General features: G+C 42.3%; 1 protein-coding gene across 3 annotated transcripts in view; it reads left to right on the top strand.

The window, feature by feature from the left end:
* Window positions 1-26,707, top strand: part of LOC107227819 (ecdysone-induced protein 78C) — a 53,921-nt gene extending 27,214 nt beyond the window's left edge. For all 3 annotated transcript variants that reach the window (XM_015669076.2, XM_046733224.1, XM_046733223.1), the window contains 5 exons: window positions 13,650-13,774; window positions 18,116-18,257; window positions 18,417-18,706; window positions 18,799-19,098; window positions 19,231-26,707. In XM_015669076.2, coding sequence (XP_015524562.1) covers window positions 13,650-13,774; window positions 18,116-18,257; window positions 18,417-18,706; window positions 18,799-19,098; window positions 19,231-19,602 — 1,229 coding nt within the window. In that variant the 3' untranslated portion in view covers window positions 19,603-26,707. The remainder of the gene's footprint in view (window positions 1-13,649; window positions 13,775-18,115; window positions 18,258-18,416; window positions 18,707-18,798; window positions 19,099-19,230) is intronic.
* The last annotated feature ends 140 nt before the right edge of the window (window positions 26,708-26,847 follow it).

Here is a 26,847-nt window from a genome sequence, read left to right as displayed (position 1 = left end):
GGATGACCAACCGATTATGTTGCGGCTGTTTACACTCTACGCAAGTTTGAACGCGTTGGAATGTCGAACTCGTTTGGAGATCGTTGACACCGATATTTCTCGTTGTGTTTCTGCGGCGTAAAAATTCGCCGATGTACACCAATAAATTTCTTCGTTCGTGGTTATCCCATTCCGCGCACATCATGTACATATATTGCCGTCTTCTCGGTATTTTTGACTGCATGTGAAACGGCTTATTTGCAAAAAAACACGAAATTTGTACGGGAATTCGACAGATTTAATCCGATTTCGAAAGCTGGTCACCCCTACCAAACAGCATGTAACTTTTTTTAATAGATGCAGTAGCGAGGATCCGGCGACAGTCGACGTACAGAGAGAAATTATTGCCAGCGTAGAAAGAAGGTATTTATAACTTTGTCAGCAATCACCGATACGTATTTACGGCGACTCTTCAACGAGAGTTTGAAACATTATCCACATACTCGCATACAATTTCGCAGATGAGATAATGTATGGTAATTTAAGGTAGGGTTTGTTTCGGTTCGGTTCGGTTTTGTTGGCTCGGCTTTTCTTGGCCCAGCCGAGTGTTGGCGCAGCGTTCGTCTGTTGTGATTCGCAATTTGCTAGAGCATTCACCTTCGAATTACCGTTACCTCCCAGCCGCCGCCATCTTACTTAAGCGGTGCTGTCTCTAATAACAAGACGACAACCGAAGGAGGAAGAGAGCCGGGGGCAGGGGGGCAAAATTTACGATTTATTCAGTCGCGACGGTTGTAGACGCCTAATCTCTAACGTATATTTATTTAATTACTTATCTCATTTTTTGAGTCATCGTCAATTATACAGCTTAAAAAATTTCGTCAGTAAGACGTGTAGCAAGCGGTTACTGCTGCTCGATCTTCAGCTCACGTTTGGGAAACACGTACGCGAACACATGTCTACGTGTCTATACGCGCGCGTGTGTGTACAATATACATATACGTGCATACATATATAACGCATATTTTTCTACGACAGAGCAATGACCCAAATCGCACACACACGTCACCTCGGCGAATTCTATGCCGCATGAATAACGCAGGTCACAGTAGCCGTTTCAATTAATTCAGATGATGCTCTGTACTGAAAATTCTAGATTCTAGAATCCAAATCGAAGAGAAGTTTGTCAACAAACTTCCCTTCAGAACGTGTTTTCTCGAATGAGGCATAAAAGATGACAATTTCCGTATTCACAAGTATAAAATTTATTTTAATAATAATAACAGTAACAATGTTTCGGTGAAACGTTTGATTTATCAGTGTTCCGCGGCATAAATTTTTTATATCCGCAGATTGAGAAGACTCAAGTTGTTTCTCTGCGAGGTTGATGTTACAGATGATAAATCTAGGTAACAATATCTCGTATATATGGTATATATAATCGATAAACTTTGAGGATAGGCGTGTATAAAAGGATCCCCCGCAAAGTGAATAAAATTATTCACGTTCGTGAGAGTTACGCGTGTTTAGTTTTATCTCTAAGGAAACGGGTTTGAGTGTTATTTCATGATTTATCGTGACGAGTGTGAAGTTTAATTAACTCCCGCAGCATGCTTGTAGTGCGCGCTGGAGTTGCACGGGTATGTATAATCTTGTACGAATTTGAATCGCTCGATGAATATCTCCATGCAGCGTTATAACGGACACCTCGAAATCTTCAGCCTCGTCCATGCGGATTAGCAATATCGTGTATGCGTTCCATATATCTAGGATCGTGTGTAGAAAGCTGCGTGAATTTATAGATTTAGGATCTGCGAGAGATTTACGGGTATACACGATCCGCGTCCCGGTAGAGCCGCAACCGCCGGCCTCGCGGTTTCTAGCCGTTCCGAACCCTCGACGATGCATCGCCACGATGCTGAAGATATGCCCATATTATATCAGCATTGTAACTACGGATGCATATTACAGATTCGCTGCAAGCCTGCCGGTTCTAATGCTGCCGAAAAGGATGCTGCAATCCCAGAATCGCGCGAACTGATAGCGACGGCCACTCACAATCAGCTAAAAATCATCGATGCATCTATTAATCGAATCCAAAAAACTAATCGACTGGATCGGTAAAAATTAAGCGATTAATCGATTATCTCGTATTTTTTACAAACGCTGCATGTGAAACCGAAATTTTGTAAATTTCAATATTTAGTCTTAATAGCGGAAAAGTTTTTTGATAATTTATAGTTTCATTCGAAATATTTTTCAATTTCAAGTGGAAACATTCATTTATCTTTCACTTATTTAGTATCAACACTTTGTAAGTAAGATTATATTTGGTCATTTTTAGCGCGCTATCAGCTGCGGGTCATTTGCAGGATATCGCGATGTCTCTGTGGCGAGAATACAAAATCAAAAATACCTTCTACCTCTGTGAAGGGACAGGTTTCAACGATTTGAAAAAAACAGTCCAGTGGACGGGAGCAATAGGTGCAAAATACTCTGGATTTCTCCTGCAAATATTGTACATTTTACGGCGTATCCGATAAATGAAACGGGATTACAATTTAATTTTGCGAGTAAAGTTTCCCTTGGAGTTGAATTATTCGTGCAACGATACCTGTGTAGAATGGAGTTGATTTATTATCGATCGATGAAATAGGATGAAATTGAGAAAAGTGAAAAAAAAACATTTTTTTTTTACGTTTATTTCGATTACTCAATTTGCCAAATATTCCCGAACCGTGAAAAAGTAGAAAATTCTCAGCCCATTGGGTCATAATCGAATTATGTCGATCGTCCCACATCTTGCCTGACGAAAACGCTTTCCTTGATCTCTGAAGCATTGATACAAGTAGAAGATAACGAAGCTCCTTTGGAAGTTGCTTCGCCTCCGGGCCCGAAGGGGAAATGCTCGCATTTTCAGTTAAGGTCGAGAGAAGTTTCAACAAATGATAATAATGTAGATCGTACAGGCTTTATATATTCGAGAGGGGACTTTAATAAGGCAAACACGCCGCCAGTCAGATGACAGATCCAAGGAGTAATTGGCTCCGAATCTCATTTTCTCATTGTCAATAGATCGGGGAAACAAATTTTTCTTCAATTTTTTCGACGACTTATTGCATAAACGAGGCGGATGATAGCTTCCTTTCACATGCGAAACAGAGGACGAAAATAAGACAGACGTGGGATAAAAAACGTATTACGTAGAAGCATAGATAAAGAGATGAACGTCAAAAGTTGAATGTATATATCCCCTACGGCGATTAGCGCGCCTTTGGGATACAGTTGGTTGAAATCATTTATACATGTTTCTTCGACGGCGACGTGAAAGGTAGCTCGTAAAGATACGGCGGTAACCGGAGCGTAATGACAACGTTGACGATGGTTCGTCGGGCACCGTTGCATTATTTTCTCAGTTTCAAACTTTTCCGATAATGGGTATAATTGCCCGGAAGAATGAGAGAGACAGAGAGAGAGAGAGAGAGGTCGGCGAGGAAGGGAAAGAGGGAGAGGGCGGTGTTCCCGTGGTTGTTACGTTGCGTCTTACCTTGCCATTATGAATTATGCATAAGCGTTCGACTGTCCGTCTGTCCGTCCGTCCGCCGAGATACTCCGCCGGTCTTCCGCAGCTCCTCCGGTGCTGCTCATAAAAACCGACAGTACCTACCTACATCCCCGCATTCAACTCGCTAAAAGCTGCGCCCGGTATACGAACGTTGAAATGCCGAGAGGCTGCGTTGCACTTCCGTCTATGTTTCCTGGCAATTGTTATTGCCAACTCGATCAGCGCTGGATGAGGGATGCCCATGGATCTGATTCCCTTGTATTGTTTCGTGCGCGATCGTACCAAATAATTTAAGGGAATCAGGTCCCTGATTGTACGGATCTCACGATCAGGGAGAAACGTGAATGAACGGTTTTATCCGGATATTCACGTATGATAATTTTTCCACGTGGGGATCACTGCCTGGCCCTAATTAGTCGACTCACAATCATCCAATTAATTCAGACGTAATTAAAGAGTTGCACAACAACGCGTTACATGCGTTATACGTGTAGGTATAACCGTGGCAATGAACTCGACTATGTATCTCTCGTAACTTTTTCTCACGTGTCTGCCACGGTGGATACAAGGCTACAGATTAATAACGCCGATAGCCTTACGGTGAATATTATATACCTACGGAAAATTATGCCTGGCCTCATCTCATCGCACGTCCCCGCATTGCTGGTGATATAATACACCTAGTTTCAGCATGAAAATGAACGACTTATCGCGCAGCGGCGATGTTCGTTCCATTGTGCATTCGGGCGGGGGTAAAAACTTGGAAGGATCAATATTTGGAACGACCGATATATCAAAATTTCAAATATGAATTGTTCGAAATCTTGATTTCGCATGCTTGAAATCTCGATGTATCGTCCATTCCAAATATTGATCCTTCCAAGTTTTGACCAACGCTTACGCATTCCTTACGTTTTTACCTGCACATTAACCCTCCTCCGTCTCCGCCTACTTCAGAGATTTTTCTGGCACCAAATGAAAAACGAAAGGCGAATCTCGCTAATCGAATCCGAATACGTCTTGCGACGAATGAGAATTTAGTCCCGGGCTGGCGGAGGTCGACGCCCGCGGGCTCGAGGCTCGGCGTTGTTGAACAAGCAGAGCGGAGGGGAACCCTGCAGCTCCCGAGCACAAAAGAACCGCGATGCGAATCTTCTTCATACGCTCTTTCATTCCATTTCCCTTCCGCTCCATTTTTCCCTGCGGTTTTTGTATCCCGAGAATCGTACCCTCCGCACTAGACCGTCCGGTGCCGTGTCGCTTCGCGCCGTGTCGTGCCGTGCCGTGCGTGTGCCGTTATCGCTTCGGGTTAATCATTCCGATGCGTGCCTAACTCTTTTTCCACGTCCGCGATGCGTCGAGTTGTTTGGTGTCTACCAACCGACGGATCCGCGCCCGTTCGCCGTTGTCTGAATTTCTTCGATCGAAGCGAGCGGACGGACAGCTAAGAAAGCAGAAAGGATCGAGCACTCCGGAGGAATGTGCTACAAGAAGGAGAGTTCGAAACCTCCCCGGGGACCGAGTATTAATAGTCAATTACACGCGGCCGAAGGTGTACAGTAAGTGCAACACCGACGCCTATAACTAGCATCGCTCGCAGGCTCGACTCGTTACGCGGACGTTTCCGTGTTTCATCACGTAACACCTGTTTCGCTACAAGACCTCGCTGCAGGTTACACCGTCCGCAGAATTTTATGCCGACGTCTTCCGTGACCCGAGGGTAATAATCTCTCCATGATCGCGTTTTGATCCGTCCTGCAACGTACACGGCGGTGACAAGCAGGTTGAACACATCCGACTGTAGCCATGCGCGTCGAGAGGTACACATACGTGATTTCTCCTCCTTCGCGCGCAGAGAACCAATGCATCCGCCACTTGTACGTACTAGCTTTTGCGAAAGTGCCGGCGCGTGTGGGTGTAGGATCTAGGCAACATGTTCGCCTCGCGTTGCAATTAAGCTCGGGAACGAACGAACCCGGGTACAAATAAGCAAAGAGTAAGTATACCTACGTGCGGAGACAGGCGTACACATAGGTATAATGTTAAATACCTATAGGTAGAACCAGTCCGGGCGATCGTAATATATCGGAGCTATAAGTTACGTCGAGGCATACGTAAGCCTGTGCCGCGGCTAACAGGGTAGATAGATAGACGGATAGATGGATAGATAAATAGATAGGCGCGGATAAGCTGCATGGGTGGGTGACGGAGGCTAGAAAGTGCATTGGGAAAGTCTCCGCGAAGGAGCAACGCGCGAGTAAACGTAATCATAAATTATACTCTCGGTGCAGCGTTCCGCCTCTATACGCGGATACCTGTCCTATTCCAGACTCTTGATCGCAAAACTATCCTACAATTAGACGTCCGACAAACTCACACCGTACGTGCGCCTAGCGACTGACAAGCTGCGGGTTTTGCTGTATAATTTTTACACCGCTTCTTGCAAAACTAATCCAACGTCGTTTGGTCGACGGTACAGCTGCTGCGCTAAGAAGGAACTCTGATACTTTGTTCGGTGGTTTTTCACGTCATTCGGTGCCACTGATTCTTTGGTAAATCCTTGACAATAGCAATCTGTACTTGCGAATGCAATTACGTTATTTCAATATGAGATGACTTACATCATATGATCGATACGCGGACAACGTATGATATTGGATTGAAATTGTGCGAGGAAAACAATCAAATCGCAGGCAGCGCCAGGGTGCCGTTCGGATGGTGTATCAAACTGAAAGATAAATAAAAGCGAAAGGAATGGCCAGAGAGGAAACCTAGATTGCGCTCGGCTCCTCGTGCGGACGGTAGGTAGGTACTTAATAAAGAAGGGTGCGGCCTTCCTGGCACAGTGTTCCAGGAGGGTACGGATGCCGACACGTCTCGGCACTAGAGGCACACTCGCACACTGCACTTTGCGCGTAGGATCGGGGGAACGGAGGAACGGGGGAAAGGAGGATCGAACAAACGCTTAGTGAATGCGAATGCGGTGACCTAAGTAAATATATACGGTGACGAGGCTAGGCTTCCTTGTAAACAAGGGGTGTTCGATGCTGCCCGTTCCTCGCTCGACCTTCACTATGCGACCTCCCGTCGTCACGGCGGACCTAGTCGGTAACCTCAAGTTACTACTTTCTTGGCACGAGTGCAAACAAGTTCCTCGAAGACCCTAACTGCGACGGAAGGAAAGAGGCATCGAGTTTCCACATCTTGGATCTCATCGTTCAGTCATAGCCAATTCGGTGGAGATTTCAAATCCTCGATATCGAAGCGCCACCGGCCAGCTGGTTCTAGACTTGGGGGTCGATCCAAGATGGGGGCAGGTACTGCAGAGTCGAACCTGCCTATTCGGGCACTTGATATCGCCGTAATATGTTATGCACATGTTTTCTTCGCAGAGCTCTTAGATAATTCTAAAATATGCTACGCGTTGCGTGCGGCGTGCGTCCGATACGCAATGGTAGCGCACCGGGCATTGCGGGACGTTGACGGAGCTGGTGGTCTAGTCGAGGCGAGTCTAAGTCTGCACATGTACCCGTAAACTGAGTAACATAGATATAATTTATACGTCGAAATTCCAGTGGCTTGGTCTACAGGGCTGTTGAAATTGCTGCGCGATACACGGTTTGCGGTGCAGGTCAATTGGCCTCGCCATGGCAGGTATCCCTGATTCTAAGTCCAGAAGTGTTTATTATCATAATGGGCTACCATTACGCTCGCATTTCTCACGATGTCAGTGTCGTTGCTCCGCGGTACACCCACCGCCTGCAGACTAAATGGAAAACGGCAAACAATATGCAAATGGAAAGAAAATCCACAAAGCTGAGCCCGTGACGATACAGCGAAAAAATGCCCGTGCGTAAGGAAAACCGCTGAGTAACCGGATTCGGGACTGTGATAAGGGAGAACTCCTGGAATCGGCTGCTTACAGAACGTTCGTCAAAGCGGTTCACTCAACCAAATGATGCTCTGATTTCTCACCAGTAACGATTGCATACTTTGTGCTAGCTTTATTCCTGCCACACCGCAATATTTCTTTAAAAACTATGTCGGTGTGGCATGCGGATAGGTATACTTATCGTTGGAAAGTAATCGCTAACTTCAGAGGTTTAACCGTGTATGCTCGGTGTGCGGTGTGCGGTGTACTGTAGGCCTAATCGGATATTGGTGCAGCCGACTTGGAATACGTGGAATGGTAGAATGCGGACTCTACGTATGCGGGAATCTAGGCTCCTGTCAAGACGAAGTCTGAAGATTATACGCTTTTGCCGACGCTTGCGTCTTGACATTGCAGTGGTTCACTTGAACTTGCGTAGAACAGAGACACGCTCGACTGCCCAAGGACAATTGCGACGCTCTGGCTCCTTCGTGGGGCACTAGACGGTACACGTCATTCCTGACTACCGTGCCTTGGCCCATGCTTCTTTACACCATCAGTTAATTCTTTCGCATCTGATTGTAAGTTTTTTTTCCAACCCCTTTTTTACGCTCGTCGGGATATTCACTTCTCTCTAAATTCGAATCGGTGAAAATTCACTGATTCCCAGAGTGCGTACACTGAGTTTCTTCAGTAGTACACTGACGATTGATTCACATTCAGAGCGTTTGACTCACTTTTTCGCTTCCTTCGTTATTTTGCAATTTCTTATTCTTTACCGAGACACAAAACGGTTGCCATCTAGCTCCCACTGCCAGAGACACTTGGTTCACTTAATAAAAAAAAACCAGTAATTTAGCACGGCCAACTCGTTAGGCCGCAGAAGCACTCTTCATCCGGACCTACCACGTACTATACGATTTGCCGCCCTCGCTGTTATCGAGTTAATAATATGTAAATAGAGCAAACCGCGTTTATTAATAGCATGCTAAGTGATACCCAAGTCGTACGGCGCTTAGAGGCGGAAGGGAGAAGAGCCGTGGTCCCGGAGGGTCTTTCTGTGCGTCGGACTACGTGCGTTATCTACGAACTCTGCGAGCCATATTGCGGTGCTGTAGACTTTACAAAAGGTAGAATCTCACCAGACCATGCCCTGTAACTACTACGGGTTCAGTCGGGCGTGTTTACTCACGGGACAAAACACTTCCACTATTTCGCAAATGACTCTTCTCGCAATGCTCCGTCTTAAGATGCAATTTTCCAGAAACACTGATCTTGCGAGTAAATTTGCGCAGTGCTTCGCTGTCGAAAGTCGTAAGCTGAGCCTTTCAATAATACAATAGTGAATAATTCATTCGATTGTTTCGGTAGATGAAGGGTAAACATCGCGATAAGCCTGCAAAACCGTGATATGCTAGAAACCAAACGATTTATCCAGCGTACATATTTGAGATGAGCTAACCGGAATGGGTGAAAATATTAATGAATTTTTTTTCTTTCCTCTTTTGACATTGGTATTTTGCGCCGATACGAATTAATAATTTGAACCAGCAATCGGTACGGCAGAGCCTCGCTTGTCCGTGCCGATTTTGTCCGAGTTCGTCTTCGCTTTGCTTTCGTGACCTGTTTTTCTTGATTATTATTAAATATATATAATTGCAATTCGAGTTGCTTTTCAGGATATTTGAGTTGATGTAACCACGTAAGTCTCTTCATTCATAACAAAGCCTATAATTTCTACGCGTTATCATTCATAAATGTATCGTTATATCCTTATTCTCTATTATCTGAGTTTTTCGATTATCCGAGCTAAGGTGGAACCATATTAGTTCAGTTTAGCCAGAATCTACCGTGTTACTAAAATTCAAGCACATCGTGTATTGTGTCACTGAATTTCCAGAGAATACGAATTCTGCCGTTATTCGTTTGTATCCGGGTGTTCCCACCGTTCAGTTTGAAATATCGAACGGCATGTTGGCGGCCATTCTAGTCCGTTGCAAAATTTGATCGAAGATTTGAGTAAGTATACTTTTATACAAGTTGACTCTTCAAACAATAGTATTTCACGATTCTTAAGACAAAAATATAAAAAGAAATTTCCCGTCTCCACCGCCACCAGCAATCTACGGTCCTACACCTTTGCATCGTTTACGACTCTATTTTACGTCTTACGCGAGGTGGAAAATACGGTGATGTATAGCAAATTTGCCGAAGACCCTAGTTTTACGTTTCGCAATTATCTTATGTAGACGGTAATATTTATTCCAATAGCTGCATTTAAGACAGAAATTGTGCGTACGTACAATCTCTTTTACCTTTTCATAGAAGCGATGTTTTCGAACGCTTTGACAGTTTACTGGACGATTCTTGGAAGATTGATTTCTCTAAACGTATGGATGATTAAGCAGTTTTATACCTCAGAGAAAGAATCCAACAGCTTTCGCTGAAGCTTCTACAACGTTCTCTCCTCCATTAAGGTCAGTCCAGAGATCGTAAAAAGTTTTACGTCCACACTACCGAAGACAAGGAACGTAACTTCGTCTGTAGCGAACTCCCGCCTCAAAGTTATAAATGCGAGAATCCTGCGGTCTTCATTCTGGAGAATAAGCTGCAGGCTGATTTTGAGGTGACAAAAATAACGAGGTAACGAGCCATACTCTTCCTTCGGTGGTCAAATCATCGTGTCTTATACGTCTCGCGTATACCTACAGCATGTCTAACAATCAGACAGATGTGATAATCTCGGCGAAATTTGTTCCTTCGAACAGTCCTGATCGAGTGATTTGAACCGCTGCGGTGCATGATCGCGCTGTAACGATTAATCAATTGTATAACCGACGATTTAATTGAATTTAGGATCGGCGGCATGAACGGCGTGAATTCGCACACGAGAGGGCTGGAGTGAAAATAAGCGTGCAAAACGGGAAGGTAGAGTGCTGATCAGAGGACTGGAAGCGGGAGGAAAGGGAGGCATGTCATACGGTGGAACGGCGAGGACATTGAATATGCATTAAACAGAGGGAAAGAGGGAAAAAGAGATGCGGGCACGTATCCGTATTCGTGCGAAAAAGACAGAGAGGGGCAGAAATGGCGAAACGAGTACGTGCGGGAATGACGTCGGCTTTTCATTTTATATTCCACGGGTGAAAATGGATGGTAAATCAACCATTTTCCACGCCGCCATTGCTCGCGTGCCTATACTACACGACACTTTCCGTCCAATCGCCTGATCATTTATTACTTTACTATATCTCGCGCGTGCCTATTTTCCATTTACGTTCCTGGCTTGGCTACTCTGTACTCATTTTTCGACGCTATGCTATACCCGTCAACTCGACGAGACAGTATCTCCAACTTGGCAACCGATCACGTGGGATTACTTCACGGAGCATTTGACCTCGGCTTCGAGCCTATAGCGACCATGTAAATACAGCACTGTACCGAGCCGCGATCCCGTCACGACTCGGCTCCCCTGGGAAAACGCGTCCCGGAAATCAAGGGAGGCAGTCGTCCGCTTTCCTCGCCACACGCAGGCGGAGCCCAGTTAAATGTAATTTACTGCCACAGTAATCGAGCTCGTCATATTTTCACGAGCGTCCCGGAGAGCGGGACAGGCGAGAAGTAAACATACGTGCGAAATCGGGGATGAAAATAGGAGGAGTCGGGGGTATACTCGACTCGAGCGTTATGACCCAGTTCGTCGGGGAGGCCGGGACGCGGCGAAGTCGGCTTTACCTCGCGAAGGCTGCCAGCGACCCTCCGCTAGATGGGCGAGCCGTAAATGGGGGGAGAAGCTTGAAGCACTTTGGAAAACAAGTTCAGCACCCGGCTTACCCGGAATTTACCTTGCCCGGTGTGTATAATATAGACCTCATTCTGGAAACCCATCAGGCGTAACGCGAAGACGAAAGAAAAGCTGTACAACCATCGTTCTCTTCTCGGATAGGTACGTGACGTAGCCTCACGAATATCCATTTTGAGTATTGCAATTTCCTCGCGGTATTGGAAATTGCCGTGCGGAACCTTATCTTCGAAAATTCCTGCCTACAACGTGAATAAGCTGAAGAATGAATTATTTTTACTATTATATAATCATGAGCAAAAGGAACGTTTCCCTGTGTTGGTCCAAATTTTGCAGATGCCGCGAAACGCGTAAAGCGTTTAGTTGCATTTGCAGAATCACTGCAGCGACCGATCCTTTTTACGCGATTAACGAGCAGATTTCAGGACAGAATTATTTGCTGAAATTTTTTTTTTTTTACCTTAGAAGCACTAAGCTTCCGCTTTTCTACTCAAAGATTGCGTTCAGCGGAAAACGACTGTACGAAGGAAGCGATCAATTTAGTTATACATTAGATGGGATTTTACAATTGGTATTCGTGCTGCGAATGATCGCTCAATCGGTATACGGTAAGAGAGTTGACGGAAAATCTACGTTGATAAATGCATCATATAAGGTAGTTGGTCGAGTTTTACCGAGCCGCGGATCCTACTACCAATTACCAGAGTCATCCTCGAGATGAATCGTACGAAAGCCCGCAGACCCGAGCAGTGAACGGCTGCAGCAGCGACGATGCCTCTTTATGGATTTCCTCGCTTATACCGGCGTCGTCTTTCCGTCTGAGAATCTCGCCGAAGTAACGGCGGTTTTTTGTATACCCGAGGTATACACGTCGAGGACGGGTTCACAGACTCCGGGAAACTAGAAAAAGCTCTCATCGAATCATGGAATTCTCCGAGATTGACGAGTGACAGGACAAGCTCGCGGTGGATGACATCTCGCAGTCTTGTTTTTAGATATGGAACAAGGAGGAGAAGCAAGAGGAGGATTCACTACGGTTTGGAAACTGCTTCTGACGCGGCGGCGTGGAAACCTCCGCACGATTATCAGAACTATGAAAGGCCGAGGAACGCTCCGTGATCTATTCTGCTGACGGGAAATTGTTCCTCGACAAGTACGACGAAGAAGAGAATTAGCGGTACATCGTCGACGAACGACAAGTTTCACGTGCAAAAAGGTTCAGGAAAAATATTGGGTTGCATTATAATACCGCGGTACTTGTCGCCGCTAATGATTCTTAACTACAAAGTACAGGCGCAAACGCTATACACGAAGCGAAGACGCCACGCCAGGCCCCAGCTCGTTAGCGAGTCATTAACGAAGGAGCGAATACCTCGGCTCGCTTTGTCTCTCAAGCTGCAGAGGGTGTGACCGAAGGAAAGACCACGTTTCCGAGAAATCGAAAACTTCCCGGTCTTGAGTAAAATAAAACTGTGTAACCGCTGAGCGTTGAAACGGTATTGCTGACAAAGGCGTGTGCGTTTTGCGTTTTTCTTATCCACCCCTCCTTCCATCTCTTTACGTATAAGGCCTCCAGTTTTCTTTTCTCTAACTGTTATGTTTGCGCAGTTAAGTACTATTCCAACTGCGATCCGGCGCGATGAGCCAATCTACTCCCCCCCCCCCCTTCGGGGATGTAAGCATATTTGTGGGGACTCGAGCAAGTCAGACCGGTCGGAGGTCGAGTTTTCAGACCTTTGGGAGACGCTGAACGGTCCCTTCGCCACGATCGTCTTCTCTTTTTCCTAGTTTGCCAAGTTTTTTTTCTTCTTTTTTCTTCTTTTTTCTTCCATCTTCTCGTCTTCCTGTTGCAATCGTTTTCTATCCCGCCATCTTTTCTCCTTTGTACGTATACCTCGCCCTAACGGTGACGCGAGCCAATGCCGTTATACATATACACGCTCATTGACAGGGCTCCCGTTGCCTTGCCCTTCTTCTGTATTATGAATGCACCGAGCGTTGCATTCACGGAATCGACCGTCAAGCTCACAGGTGGCACACGTGAGACACGCGATGATTGTTGCAATTTTCTCAAGAGCAATATTGGCGCCTCGAGAATCCCATTTCTTTTTTACGGTAATCCACGTGAAAAATAATGGCGGGTTTGAATTTCGTAACGTTAGCGTAATATGATCCAACTAACGATAAGCATAAAATTTGTCGTTTGTTTAGCAATATATTTCTCATTCTGTTATAATTTGATATAAATGAATTTCACGGTATTGTTGTTCACATTTTATCTCTAGACTTTACGATCTTCAAACTTATTTCTGTAACGATGAGGTGAATCGATACTGTTCTTTATCTTGATATACGATGGCATAACTAATAATTTGTTTTACTGACCGATTTAGTAGAAAGAACAAAATCGTAATGCTTTATTTTTGTTACAGAACAACTTTACGCCGCGGCGGACTCCAACAGCTCGACTCCAGCGAAAAGTTTTGTACCCTGTAAAGTTTGCGGTGACAAGGCCAGCGGTTACCACTACGGAGTTACCAGCTGCGAAGGTTGCAAGGTAAGCACCATTAGCGATGAGAAATCAATCGACCGATCCGAGTTTGCTTACATAGGTGCATGTCTGTGTGTAACCTATTTTGTCAACCATTGCGAGGTATTTGCGCCCTCGTACGTACCGAGGGTGTTCTTTCGCATGGAGAAAAAAGCAGAGCGCATTTTAGCCTGCAATTTTGCCATTTACGATTCTTTATTTCGACGGACAATCACTATGTTGGCAAAAATCACCGCGCAAAAATCATTATCCACTTTCGTGTACATAAAAATACAGAAATCAAATGTACGTAAGTAAGTGATTCCGAACAGAGGGTAGAATGCCAAAATCCATTCTTAAGCATACGACAAGACTCGTGGAAAAGTAATCTAAAAGGAATTCAAAGTACAGAACCGGTGATCGAGCCTGCTTCAGTCATCTCAGTCAAAGTTGGAATAGGGAAGCCTTGCGGCTGAGCCGGCCGTATAACGGTGAATTATAGTTTAACTCTGCGAATCCGGTCGGCTACAGAATTTCAAGTCTAAGCCACGAGTGGCGCGTGTATCGAGGAAAATTATAATGAATCGTCGCCCCGGGCCCTTCGCGTGAAATTGGAATAAACCACAAAAGCAACATATCAATTTTCCCAATCGTTTATTATTCCGGTACGTTTCCGTCCAATATCCTACGGATGAGATCACGAAAAGTGGAACCTCGTACTTACAACATGGGGAAAAATCATCGTATATCGTGGTCAGCAACGTTGACAGCCGTCAGAAAATTTTCCTCTCCGTTTTTCTCATCTATTTTCTGGTCTCTATTCTCCTTTTCCGCCAAAGGCATCAACGCGTTTGCGAGGGTGACGCGCGCGCCTGACCGTACGCCGGCTTTTCTACTCGAGGCGGCTGATTCCCACGCCGGCTTCTCTACTTGTCTCAGCCGACTCTGTGCTCGCCTCTATCACCGATTCACGGGCGCCAGGCAGCGGCTGGTCACGACGGTTGTTACTACTTTGCCTTTTCTAACAGCACACGCCCAGCCGCATGCAGAAGTGGTGTGACAACGGTAGTTAACGCGCACCATGCCGAAGCGGAGAGAAGGACGAAGCCGTCGGAAGGTATCGGAAGCAAGACGAAGTTACCCCAATTTATCGAAAGTGGACTAAAGATTCTGCAAACGATCAGGATTGCATTAATTTATCATTCAAATAATCTCGATCGTTTATAAAACCTTCGTTCCACTTCCGATAAAGATTCGTTTCGCTTCGCTTTCGCATAGTGCGCGTTGACGTTAACCCTTCGCCTGCATACGCGATCATTTTGATCCCAAATTTTTCTTTGTACTAATTCAAATAGCGCTGTGCCGTACGGTCGGCTTCAAGCACGTTTTTCGACGATTATATTTTTTATTTTTGCAAATCTGACTGCACAGAATTAAAGTTTAATCAATTTACTACAAAAATTGTCTCCGCCTTGTTTTTCAAAAAGTTCGCAATTCTTAAAATATCCCCCCCTTATGCAGTCAACGGGTCGCGACAGCAGTGTGCAGACGAAGGGTTAATACCATTAATCGCAAGAACGGCTCTCCATGAAAAAAATCATCCTAAAAGCATACAGATTCAACACATATTTCGTCCACATCTTGTATAACCTTTTGCTGGGAGACGACGTATTGATTTAGTTTATACCTACCAACCGTAACCGTATTGGTTGGGATGTGGGTAATTCGCGTATGTACATTGGTGATGATATACGTTGGCTAGGGTATTGGCCGTCAGGGGGTACTTCCCATACACCTTTCCGCCCGTTTGTTTAACGCTGGATTGTTTTGCACACTGTACATACAATTCGTTAATTAACGCGAACGCCGCATCAATTACCGAGCATACATTTTGACTGCCAGCAATTCATGATCGTGCCCTGTGCTTGTTCCAAACAACCGATACCCTCCTCCTTCGTAACCCCGAATAATTGCAAAACTTGTACCGAATAAAACGAGACCCAATCGAATATTACACGTTTCGTATTAATTTTAATTTTGCACGTTGACTTGTCGAATAATTTTACGCGATAGATATTCTGAGTCGATTATACTTATATTGGAATATCGAACCATAATCTTTGTCAATTACACGTCCTCAATCGTGAACGAAATTCTGAATGTATAGAGTATTTCCAAAGGAATCAGCCAGACGAGACGAATTTGTGCATTGCTTAACAAATTGGTGAATGCCAATCGTGTTTTTTCAATGTCACTTTCTCTAACTATTATCACACATACACACAGCGCCGTGCTAAGTTCTCAACTTATTTATTGACCATCCGAAGTTTCCCATATTTTATCATGTTTGTTTGAGGGTAGTTACATGATATTTTTCACGCAACCTAACTTCAGCGCATAGGTATATACCAGCCGTTGAGCCAGACGAGAAAGAATTGCTCTCGAATATTTTATAATTTTAAATTTTTATTTCACACAATAACTCTTAAGTCTGCAACGTCGGAATGGAATTTGGACACAAATCGTTTTTTCAGAATCGTATGCTTCCTACAATATTCCCGCTTCTAAATACCTTCCACTAATTATTGTGAGGTCCAACTTCGTGCCAACGCGCTTGAATGAGGTTTCGTTGAAAACTTAAAATATCATGACACATTGTAATTTTCCGGCACTTCGATTCACTATTCAAAGTTGAGAGTCTGTACTGAGAGTTCCAAGCTCAACTACCGCGGCACTATTTTGCTCCACCAACTGCGTATTAAAAATCACACATTACCGATCTCATCTTTGACTTGATAAACGTTGTAATCCTCCAATGGAAAAAAAGAGCGTCGCCGTGCAATACATGCATATTCAACATTCGCAAGATTTCTTCAATACGTGGTGTATGTCTACCGTAACAAGTGATATCGGGAGTAAACGAAATTCCAGTGGGACTCTCGCCGTAATTTTCTCCGATTCGCCTCTTTCAGCTTTTAAGCATTCCGCTAACACGGTTGGATATTGAATTTCAAGTTTTGGACCACAATCGGGTCAAACGCGAATAGATTGGTATACTTGGTCAAGTGGACTAGGGTCTGCTATGGTACCCTAGTCATTAAGAATGTATTCGTAAAAGGGGCCGCCAGCTTGTGAGGGAGCGAGGCAAAATGTTATTTCCTTTTTTCTGCCGAGGGTATGCAAGGCTGCCGATACTTTTATTATTGCGAAGGAAAGGGAGGAGCGGCCGGAAGGTATAGTGTCTGTACGTATATAGCCAGTATCGAGAGAATGGAAAGATAAAATAACGTTGCAGAGAGGCGATATCGGGGTTCCATTTTTCATGACCCATGTGCCGCTGTCCCTGCAACGTCGCATCGTAGGTAGTACTTACATACTCTGCAGGGGTAGATAAATAAAATTGAATTATGCATAAGTCTCTGGGACGCCAGGGGAATGAAAGTGGCATGGATTCTAGCTGAACGTGTACGCAGAGACTCGTACGTAGACCACCGCACTAGGACGTGAAATGGAAAAATACGAAATTAGAAAATAACCAATGGGACAATTTCCACCAGCGACCGACCGTGATGAATTGATCATACATGGTAACGATGGTAAATCACATTGGTGGCATTAATACGACTCCGGCCATCCGTTCGCTGCCTTCGTTGGCATGTTTCAGTCGGCCATTGCTGTATAGCGTATATATTGATAACGTCGCACCAAACAGATGCGACTAACGATAAGAACAAATTATCCAAGAGGTGGAGTCACGTCACGTCAAGTCCGTTGGCGTTGAGAAAATTACAAGCGTTCGTCCTGCTGCGAAATTCACGGACGTGCCGTCGATCGGTTCTCTTACAGGTACGTCGCGTGCCGAGTCGAGGATCGTTCTCGTTCCAGATTTAAAATTGTCATTACTCCCATAACAATTTTCTTTCCGAAGTCGTTCGATGCCCGAGGTATATCGGTATATCGGGGTATAACCTCGTTCCTGCTTCGTGCTGAATTTGATCTAACGAATTCTCCCTTTTCAAGTAAACAACGTACGTGCGCAGTATGTAAGGTATTATTTATTTCGTCGAAGCGAAACAGCAAAAAATAATATTTATTTATTCTGCACTCTCGTCTGAGATAAGTTGAAATTGGTAAAGTCTTTCGTATTCAGATATTTCGAGCAAATCACCTCGAAATTTTACAACATCAGTCTCTCGGGTATAACATACTTGAATGCTCGCGGTCGAATTTAATTTTACACCGTATTCATTACTCGTTAAATCATGTACGTCCCGGACGTGGTATCTCGCGATCAGAAAAATAACCTCTATATGAAACTTCGAATGTAAACTTCTCCACGCCGCTTATAGATGTCTTATTTTGCTTCAGGGCTTCTTCAGACGAAGTATACAGAAGCAGATCGAATACAGGTGTCTTCGGGACGGCAAATGTCTAGTGATAAGACTGAATCGTAATCGCTGCCAGTACTGCAGGTTCAAGAAGTGTCTCGCCGTAGGAATGTCCAGGGATTGTGAGTACCTACAGAAAATTATACTCATTGCATTCGGGAGTTGGAATGATAACTCCGTACAACACGATCGTCATTGAGAATTACTCGTAACGAGGTCCGCCCACATTTTTCAAACCTATCAACAATAACGACCATTAACATTCAACCATGTTCCGACAGCGGTGAGATACGGACGCGTACCGAAACGTTCGCGCGACAGAGGCCAGGACGACGCTGTCCTGACTACGACGGGGGTCCAGCCGATAACGGGTACCGGAAATTCGCAGCCACCGCCGTCGACGACCGACAGGGTGCCGCCGGCCGCCGTGGAACCGGATCAGTCCGACGCCGATACGAAACAGCTGGCAGTTTACGACGTGATCCTGACAGTTTCTCAGGCCCATCACGCCCATTGCGGGTTCACGGAGGAACTGACCAGAGGACTCGTTCGGAAGCCGATGGTCATGCCGGTAACGAAATCCTCCCCTTCTATCAATCAGGCTCTTCCTCCCCATGCAGAGAGCAGCGTTGCTTAACGTCGTCCTTTCCGCCCGTATTTCAGCCGGCGAGTCCGGAAGATCCGGAGGCAGCTTCGTCGACAGCGGAAACGGTCGAGTCGCAGAGAATTTGGCTGTGGCAACAGTTCGCTGCCCGAGTAACGCCGTCAGTTCAGAGGGTCGTGGAGTTCGCCAAGAGGGTACCCGGCTTCTGCGATCTCACCCAGGACGACCAGCTGATATTGATCAAGGTCGGGTTCTTCGAAATCTGGCTCACCCACGTCGCTAAAATGGTATCCGACACGACGATGACCTTCGACGACGGCACCTACATCACGAGACACCAAATGGAACTCATGTACGAGGTAAGAGATTACACGTGTCACGCGCCCTTACAGACGGAACCGCAGGAAGATGGATTTGGCGATCGCTGCATATAGTTATTCAGTCTTACATGATACCTGCTTTCGTTCAACCACCGACGTTATTTTCGACAGCCGGATTTCGTCTCGGCGGTTCTGCAGTTCGCCGCCTCCCTAAACGCGCATCAATTAACCGACACGGAGCTGGGCCTGTTTTCGGGTGCTGTCCTCCTTGGGGAGAGGCCCGGGCTTAACGACGTTAAGGCCGTGCAGAGACTGCAGGACAAACTCCTCGAGGCCCTCCGCGTCCAGGCCGCGAGAAGTCACACCACCAGCGAGGCTAGCGTAGCCACTAGCGTTGCCCAACGTTTGCCCGAGCTAAGAACCTTGGGGAGCCGCCACGCCAACCTGTTGGACTGGTTCCGAAGGAACTGGCCGAAGCTGAGGCTACCGCCGCTCTTTGCCGAAATATTCGACATTCCGAAATGCGAGGAAGACCTCCAGTGAATTTTTCATCGTTTCATCCGTTTGCTCTGCGGCTGTGCGGAAAGTATCGTCTACGTATCTCTTTATCTTCCTCTTACTATGGGGGAGGTTAATCAATCCTTCGATCGCAAAGCCGGTCTTGTGACACAACTGCCCGGAAGGAGAACTTTCCGCCTTTTCCGGGGTATTTCAATAATTCCGATAACTCATGCTCGGATATCTTGCTTCTCTGTGTCACAACGACTGGTCGTAGAAATGTCGGTGAAAAGCGTTCTAGCTCGGACAGCATAAATAAGGCAGAGAAACGGTTACGTGAGATGAAGCAATAGGTATAGGTGCCCCGTTGCTAAACGTTGCTGGGGCGTGGTCCTCTTGTTCTTTTTCTTCCACGTTATTCTTTTCCTCAATTATTTCTCCAAAATATTGATATACCGCTACACGTTTTGACGTTACTTTGAACTGAGATTAACTTTCTTTCGAGGAGAAAATTTTTTTTTTTTTTTTCTCAACGCCTTTTTGCTCAATAGATGTTCCGGTACGAGCTGATACCGGGGTCTGCCGTCTATAGCGCATTGTATAGTATAATTTCAAACTTCGTCTATGGAATTACCCTTTCATTTTCGGTATCGTCCGATCAAATTGTGCTAATATTATGTATACCATGCAGAGGGTCGGTGACTCGTGTGACGTCCTCATTCTATTTGATTTTATAATGAAGAAGAACGACGCGTTTATAGTCTCTTTCTCGTTCTTTCTTCAACTAAACATGTTACATGATAAATCACAAGGAATTCGTAATTTAATTTCCTCTGAGATAAACTGACGATGATGAGGTGATCGAAAAACAAATATACCTAATATGTTTTTGTTGTCAGAGCGATAAAATTATAAATGTGAAAGAACAAGCCGGAATTTTAAAGTGAAATTTATCACAATTCATCTCGTACTTAAATATCAATTCAAATACTCAATGCGGAAGTTATAATTAGACGATTTGTTAGCGGATCAACAGAGTCGAATATACCTTATGCGGTGTATAGTTTTCATCGGTATAGCAAAAATAAGTGGACAAAGCTCAATTTCAGTGTAACTACTTGTTAAACGATGAATATATATCATTATTATACAACACTTAGGATATATTATTATTGAAACATGCAATTAAAATGCACTGATTGTTGAATATTGTATATTCTTGTATTATATCTTTGTTCCGACACATGCCACATACTGTGCGTATGGTTCATCAATCGAGACAAATGTTATCATATCACGCGTTATATTATCAACTCGACAGATCATATACCCCCATACAAACGTACACAGGTAATATTGATTCATACGAATTCGTTGAAGATTCATTCGCAGCCCAGTAATTAATTGAGTAACGTATGTGAAACGTCTGCGAGCTTTATCCGACCCATCGACCTGATTGCTAGCTGCTTTATTCTCATCGCCAGAAAATACCAACCGCCTTTCCCTGCGAATATTACATTGATCAATCATACAGGCTTGACAACAAATAAGTACAGTTATACATCTGTACCTTTTAGTACGTACGTATACAATATATACATACACACAGAGACAGACAGACACACGCGCGCACACACACACACACACGTTACGATTATGCTACAAATTAATACTCATCCGTCACAAAGTTTCGTTGTTCCCCTCTTGGGCTGCATTTAAGCGTATGATCGGGCTCCGACAGACAGAAATGCAATTTGATGAAAATTGCCGACCGATTGGAGATTCGGTTGACAAATTGGAAGGCGGGGTTGGCGTCGGAAGCTCACTCGACACATCAACCTGAACATTATTATAAACTCTACAGTCCAACTGTCCTACTCAAAGTTCTAATAATACATATAATATAAGCTTAAGGAGATATTATAGGTTGGAAAGAGAAATTAATCCATCAATTAACTATTTAAATATATCACGTAACATGAACTATATAATATAGTGAAATATATAAATATCGGAAATTAAAGTACTAGGAAATCCCCGAAGACTTAAGGAATTCCTCTAGGGCGTATGAATACATACGTACATACATACATACATATATATCTATTAGGCGCATGCGCTACGAATCTTGATCTATGCAATCTATTTTTATTACTCGATGTAGAATAGAAAATTACACTTTAGGATATACCTACTGCGCTCTGTACTGAAACAGAAATGCAATCGAGCTGAGCCAGCATTGATCTAGTTGTAATGTGCTAATTGATAATTAATGAAGTTTCGCGATATAAATATTAAAATGAAAATTACTAGTTTAAATACTTGCAAACCTTGTTGGCGAACTTGCAACGAAATTTGAATTTGGTGTCTAGAGAATTCGGGCCTTGGTTAATTCGATTGGATTTATGTTTCGGCTCAAACGGCGGTCTCTCTTTCATGCTCTGAACACTAATAACTCTCTGACAATGACTAGAATAACGCATAATAATAATATTACGTACTATGGAATTATTGTTATTATTATTATTATTATTATTATTATTATTATTAGTTATATTATTACTTTTTTAAAAAAATAATAATATTATTGCTGTTCTTGATAAAGAAATTAACGTTACATAGAGATTGTACTTAATCAACAATTATATATTATATATATATATATATATACACACACACATACATTATATATATATAAATATATATCATTATTATCTTCACGATATAAAATCTCAATTTTAAGCGCTCACATCAAGTTGTGAATAAACATATCATACCTATCTAATATATTATGAAAGGATATTACAGTTCAATATAATATATTTGTTATTAATAAGTGTAGATTTAATGCAACACGTTCTCAGTGCCGTGGCTAAAGAAATTCCTGTTCATTGAGTCTCTTCGCATTCGCCTGTTTTTCCAAATTGTTCGTCTTGTTTTTCAACGTATCTTTCCTCCGTCTTGATCTTCTACTTTACGACCGTAAATTATCCTTAAAAAAAAAAAGTCAACGAATCACTTAAACTTTTCGTGGAATTAAAATACCCTCGGCTGCAGGCACTGCGTGGTACGGTAAATCTACACGATAAGATATATTTGAAAATTCTTCATTAGAATATTATGTTGTTTCAGAATATATAGAAAGTAATTGTATATGCGATAAGTGTAAATTCTTTCAAAATTTCTAGTCCTGATTTTTGTTGTGCTATCGGGAGTTCTGGAATTGGTAATATATTACGTTATTGTCAAATTGAAACGGCCAAATATATCATTAGCATAATGTCTAGCTTTAGTAGGTACGCCTAAAGTAAGTTAATTTTTTCCGAATATATATTCGTGAACGTTTCTTGACTCCAATCATTTCGGCTGATTTCACACGTTTGATACGTTTCGTTGATTATTATTATTGTTTGAATTCGGTGCTATACTTACTCGTATATCTAATATTATGACGAATACGCTGAGAATTGTATTCAATACCTAAACTTTAAGATCGTGTGTCAAGTTAAATCTGAATTCGGCAAAAGTTTGTATTTTTTGCATTCCGAAATATCGTTTTATTTTCTACAATAATTTGACGTAACCAGGGCGTAATATACCTTTCGACGATCTGTCGAAATTCTGTTGCGAACGTTCTTTTTAATTTGACACACGCACAGGATACAGAGTGATAACCGGTAAAGGGAGGGAAATTCGCGCAAGGAATTGCTTGTTTTTTTTTCTTTTGTCTATTGAATAAATATTCATATATATTATATTACAAACGACTGCTCTATACTGCTAAAGTACAAATGTTTCATTTAATTATTTTATAAATCATTAGCTTGGTAGAAGTTAGTTATAAATCTTACGCTATCCCATGGATAATATTTATTTAGTGCGTCGAAAAGTAAAAAAAAGTTCACATTAAATAATACTATACGTACGCGTGCGCACTCATTTACTACAATATGATTTATGATTTTTATATTGTTCTCCTATAGTTCAGTAAGAAACCGAATACATACTTGAAAAACACCCGGCGTATGATTCTCTCTTACACACACTTGCAAGGCTTATCCGTTATTCATATGCCGAAATTATGCTTCGTGGCATATGTTTTGTTACTCGTACAGAAATCGGTAATTTATATTTACTCGGGTTTTTCATGGCTACGCGTTTCGTAAATACGGTATAGGTTTGCTTAAAAAGCTCTTGGCAAAGCGGTGGAAATTTTAACCGATCGCCAAATAGTAGATATATCACACCACGCCTTGGTATTTCCAATTAGACACGATCAATTACACATCTTTCTTGTGGATAAGTACCGTTTTATTCACACTCGGCGCTCAACTGTAGATGTGATAGAAGCACGTCGTCTGTACCGTGTATACTACATTCTTCATCTGCAATAATGAGGGAAATTTGTTTTAACCACATTTATCCATTGATCGTTTCACCATTGCCGCATATTCCACGTCTACATACACACATACATACATGTATACGTGCATGCGTACATAATCCCATGCATACGTATACCGATTCTCTATTCTGTGATCTAACTATGCTGTACCACTGTTGAAATTACTCTACTAGACATACATTTCATCTGACAATGAGTTTATCATCGTTATCGTTATGGTGATAATATTAATGTGTACATAAATCAATAGAACCTCTATTAGACTGATCAAATCGGTAATAACGTCGTATCCAACACTAATAATCATACATACCAATCGTTATACAATATACGAATAGGTATGTTGTCAAGTAGCGAAGAAGTTATCAATGGGCAAGAATCATACGTGTATCGCACCCGTGTATAGTTATACGCACGTTAACAATATATGAACACATTTTCAGTGCCTCGGTTTGCGGACAATTCCGACGGCATGGGAAAGTTTGCACGTTTTAAAAACTTTCAGTATTTGCCCAAGGTGCATAGTTTTACTTTCTTTGCACGGCAATACTATATCGATTGAAGGGGAAAAACGTACTATTCGACTGATTTTGTTATCTCTTTTTTAAACAACGTATGTGTAATGTATAAGGCGATTAAAAATGTTCACCTTTCAATTTAGCGGTTCAAACTCCAAGTACGAATTTTGCTTGAATCATTCTGCAATCTGAATTATATACGTGTCGTAATATACAGCATATATATATGCCGGTTACTTTTTCCCCCATCATACGGGACGTTCTGTTTCATAATAACCGTTTACTTCCCTAACAGCACGAACGATACGACAAAATTTCAGGAATTCACCTAAAATCTTATAGCGCCCTATCCACGTTACCGATAAGTTTCTACAAGTTCGTGCGCTGTTAGAGAATTGTTCCCACATCTATACCTAAATAATACATATAATACACAACGACAAACGGACTTGAGATTTAGAATCTGATTGAAAGTAGATTATTGTATGATTTCGGAACTGATCAGTGTGTTAATAATGCACACTACATGATCCAGCACAATGCCGAAGCATTTTTAAAGATAAAAGTATATTATCGGATATGGTACGGATGTACTTTTCCGTTCCATTCTTACAATTAGTCAGATTCCTCGCGTCTGTCACCCTTATTTTGTCAGAAAATTTTGAAAATTTCAAAAAGACTATCCGTTATGCTTCGTTTATTATCAGATTATTATGTACGAAAACTACGCAACTTTTTTTTCAACAAATATATACATGTATACATGTATACACAGATACAAATACATATTACACGTAATCGGCAAATTCCATGAACTTTTGCTGCGTCTTATAAATATTAGAAAAAAATGGAATACCACTATTTATGTTCGAGTTTGTTTCAGAACGTACAGTGGCAGTTTAGAAAAAATTATACAATGAAATTAGAAAAATACATTACGATATACATATATCTATATACATGCTATAAATTCACAAAGTACTTGGTGCCAATTATAAAACTAATCCTTAAAAGAAACCTAAAGTTTAAACGAATACACTTAATTGTAATTAAATAAAATTAAGCAAATCGATCTAATGCGTGATCTAAAAATTAAATGACAAATAAGAAGTGTTGCCTCTGAGAGGATTGTGTAGCATGGCAATAATAAAATCAATTTCAAAATATACATTTGTATGTTTTCTATTTTGCACGTTGCACTGAATAAGATGGAAAAATCTCATTCAGATTAGTGCGAAATATTACTATTTTGGAATAGTAATTAAAAGAAAAATTCTAAAAGCAATGCAATGGCCAACCTGATATTGTATAAAAATTTTTATAACATTTACTGTATAATTGGCAATTTCTCACCTTTATCTTTTCAAACTGCCCTCAAGGTAGGCATTTTTTCGTAAATTGATGTTGATTATCTTGTTGCTGAGGATGCAGATAATTGGTTATAGTATAGCAGCTGATCTACTTCGCTAAGATAGGTTGGAAAGAAATATAAGTAGCACCCAGTCATGTATCAGCTTTGAAATGTTTGAAATCAGAACCTGAACGCAGTATCTTCTCTAATCCCGTTCACTAATATTGTATAACATATACTTACGGACCCCAATTGTCGGGGTATACGTTATTTACTTGTAGCGGTTGGAGATGAATTAAAACACCATTAAAAGTACCTATACCTCCACGGTAGCAATAATTTTTACCCTACGTCTTTGAGAATCAATTGATTTCGCAATACGACAAATGGATTTGGCTATGAGTTCATTTAACTGGTTTCAACGTAGAGCTGAAGTAGCGATATGTAGTTGATTATAGATAAAAGAAAATTATAAATACGGTTGAGCATTATCAATCGCATTTGCATGTTTCTACATACATATATATATTATATATATTATATAATAGGAAATCCGAAATACATGATAATTTAAAAATCATATAAAATAATATATACACTTTTTTATTCATCGTTAATTATTGTATTTTATTGTTTGTGAGTTCGTTTTTTATTTTTTTTTTTATTTTTTTTCCTATTTTACTAAGGTTCGATCATATTACCATTAATATTTCTACCTTTAAGTTTATTATATTTAAGTGATTATTATATACTTTCTGCGGTCTGTTTGCACTGCCCCGTAATAATGTATTGTCCCTCTCGAGAAATGGTGTTGTACTTTTTCATCTAAAAGGCATTGCCGAAATAAACATGGGGTATGGAAGGATTATATTCAAACTATGCGTGTTACTTTCCTCTGCTGGTTGAATGGCCTCGTGTGCGAAGTCGCAAAAAGCGTGGAAATATAGGTAGAGGGTAATAATTACCGGATCGTTGTAAGTATACAAAAATCAAAAGATGGTTCGGTGAGACTCCTG

The sequence above is a fragment of the Neodiprion lecontei genome, chromosome 2 (assembly GCF_021901455.1).
Source record: "Neodiprion lecontei isolate iyNeoLeco1 chromosome 2, iyNeoLeco1.1, whole genome shotgun sequence".
Classification (NCBI taxonomy): domain Eukaryota; kingdom Metazoa; phylum Arthropoda; class Insecta; order Hymenoptera; family Diprionidae; genus Neodiprion; species Neodiprion lecontei.
The sequence above is the reverse complement of the archived record's forward strand: the minus strand, read 5'-3'. Positions and strand labels throughout refer to the sequence as shown.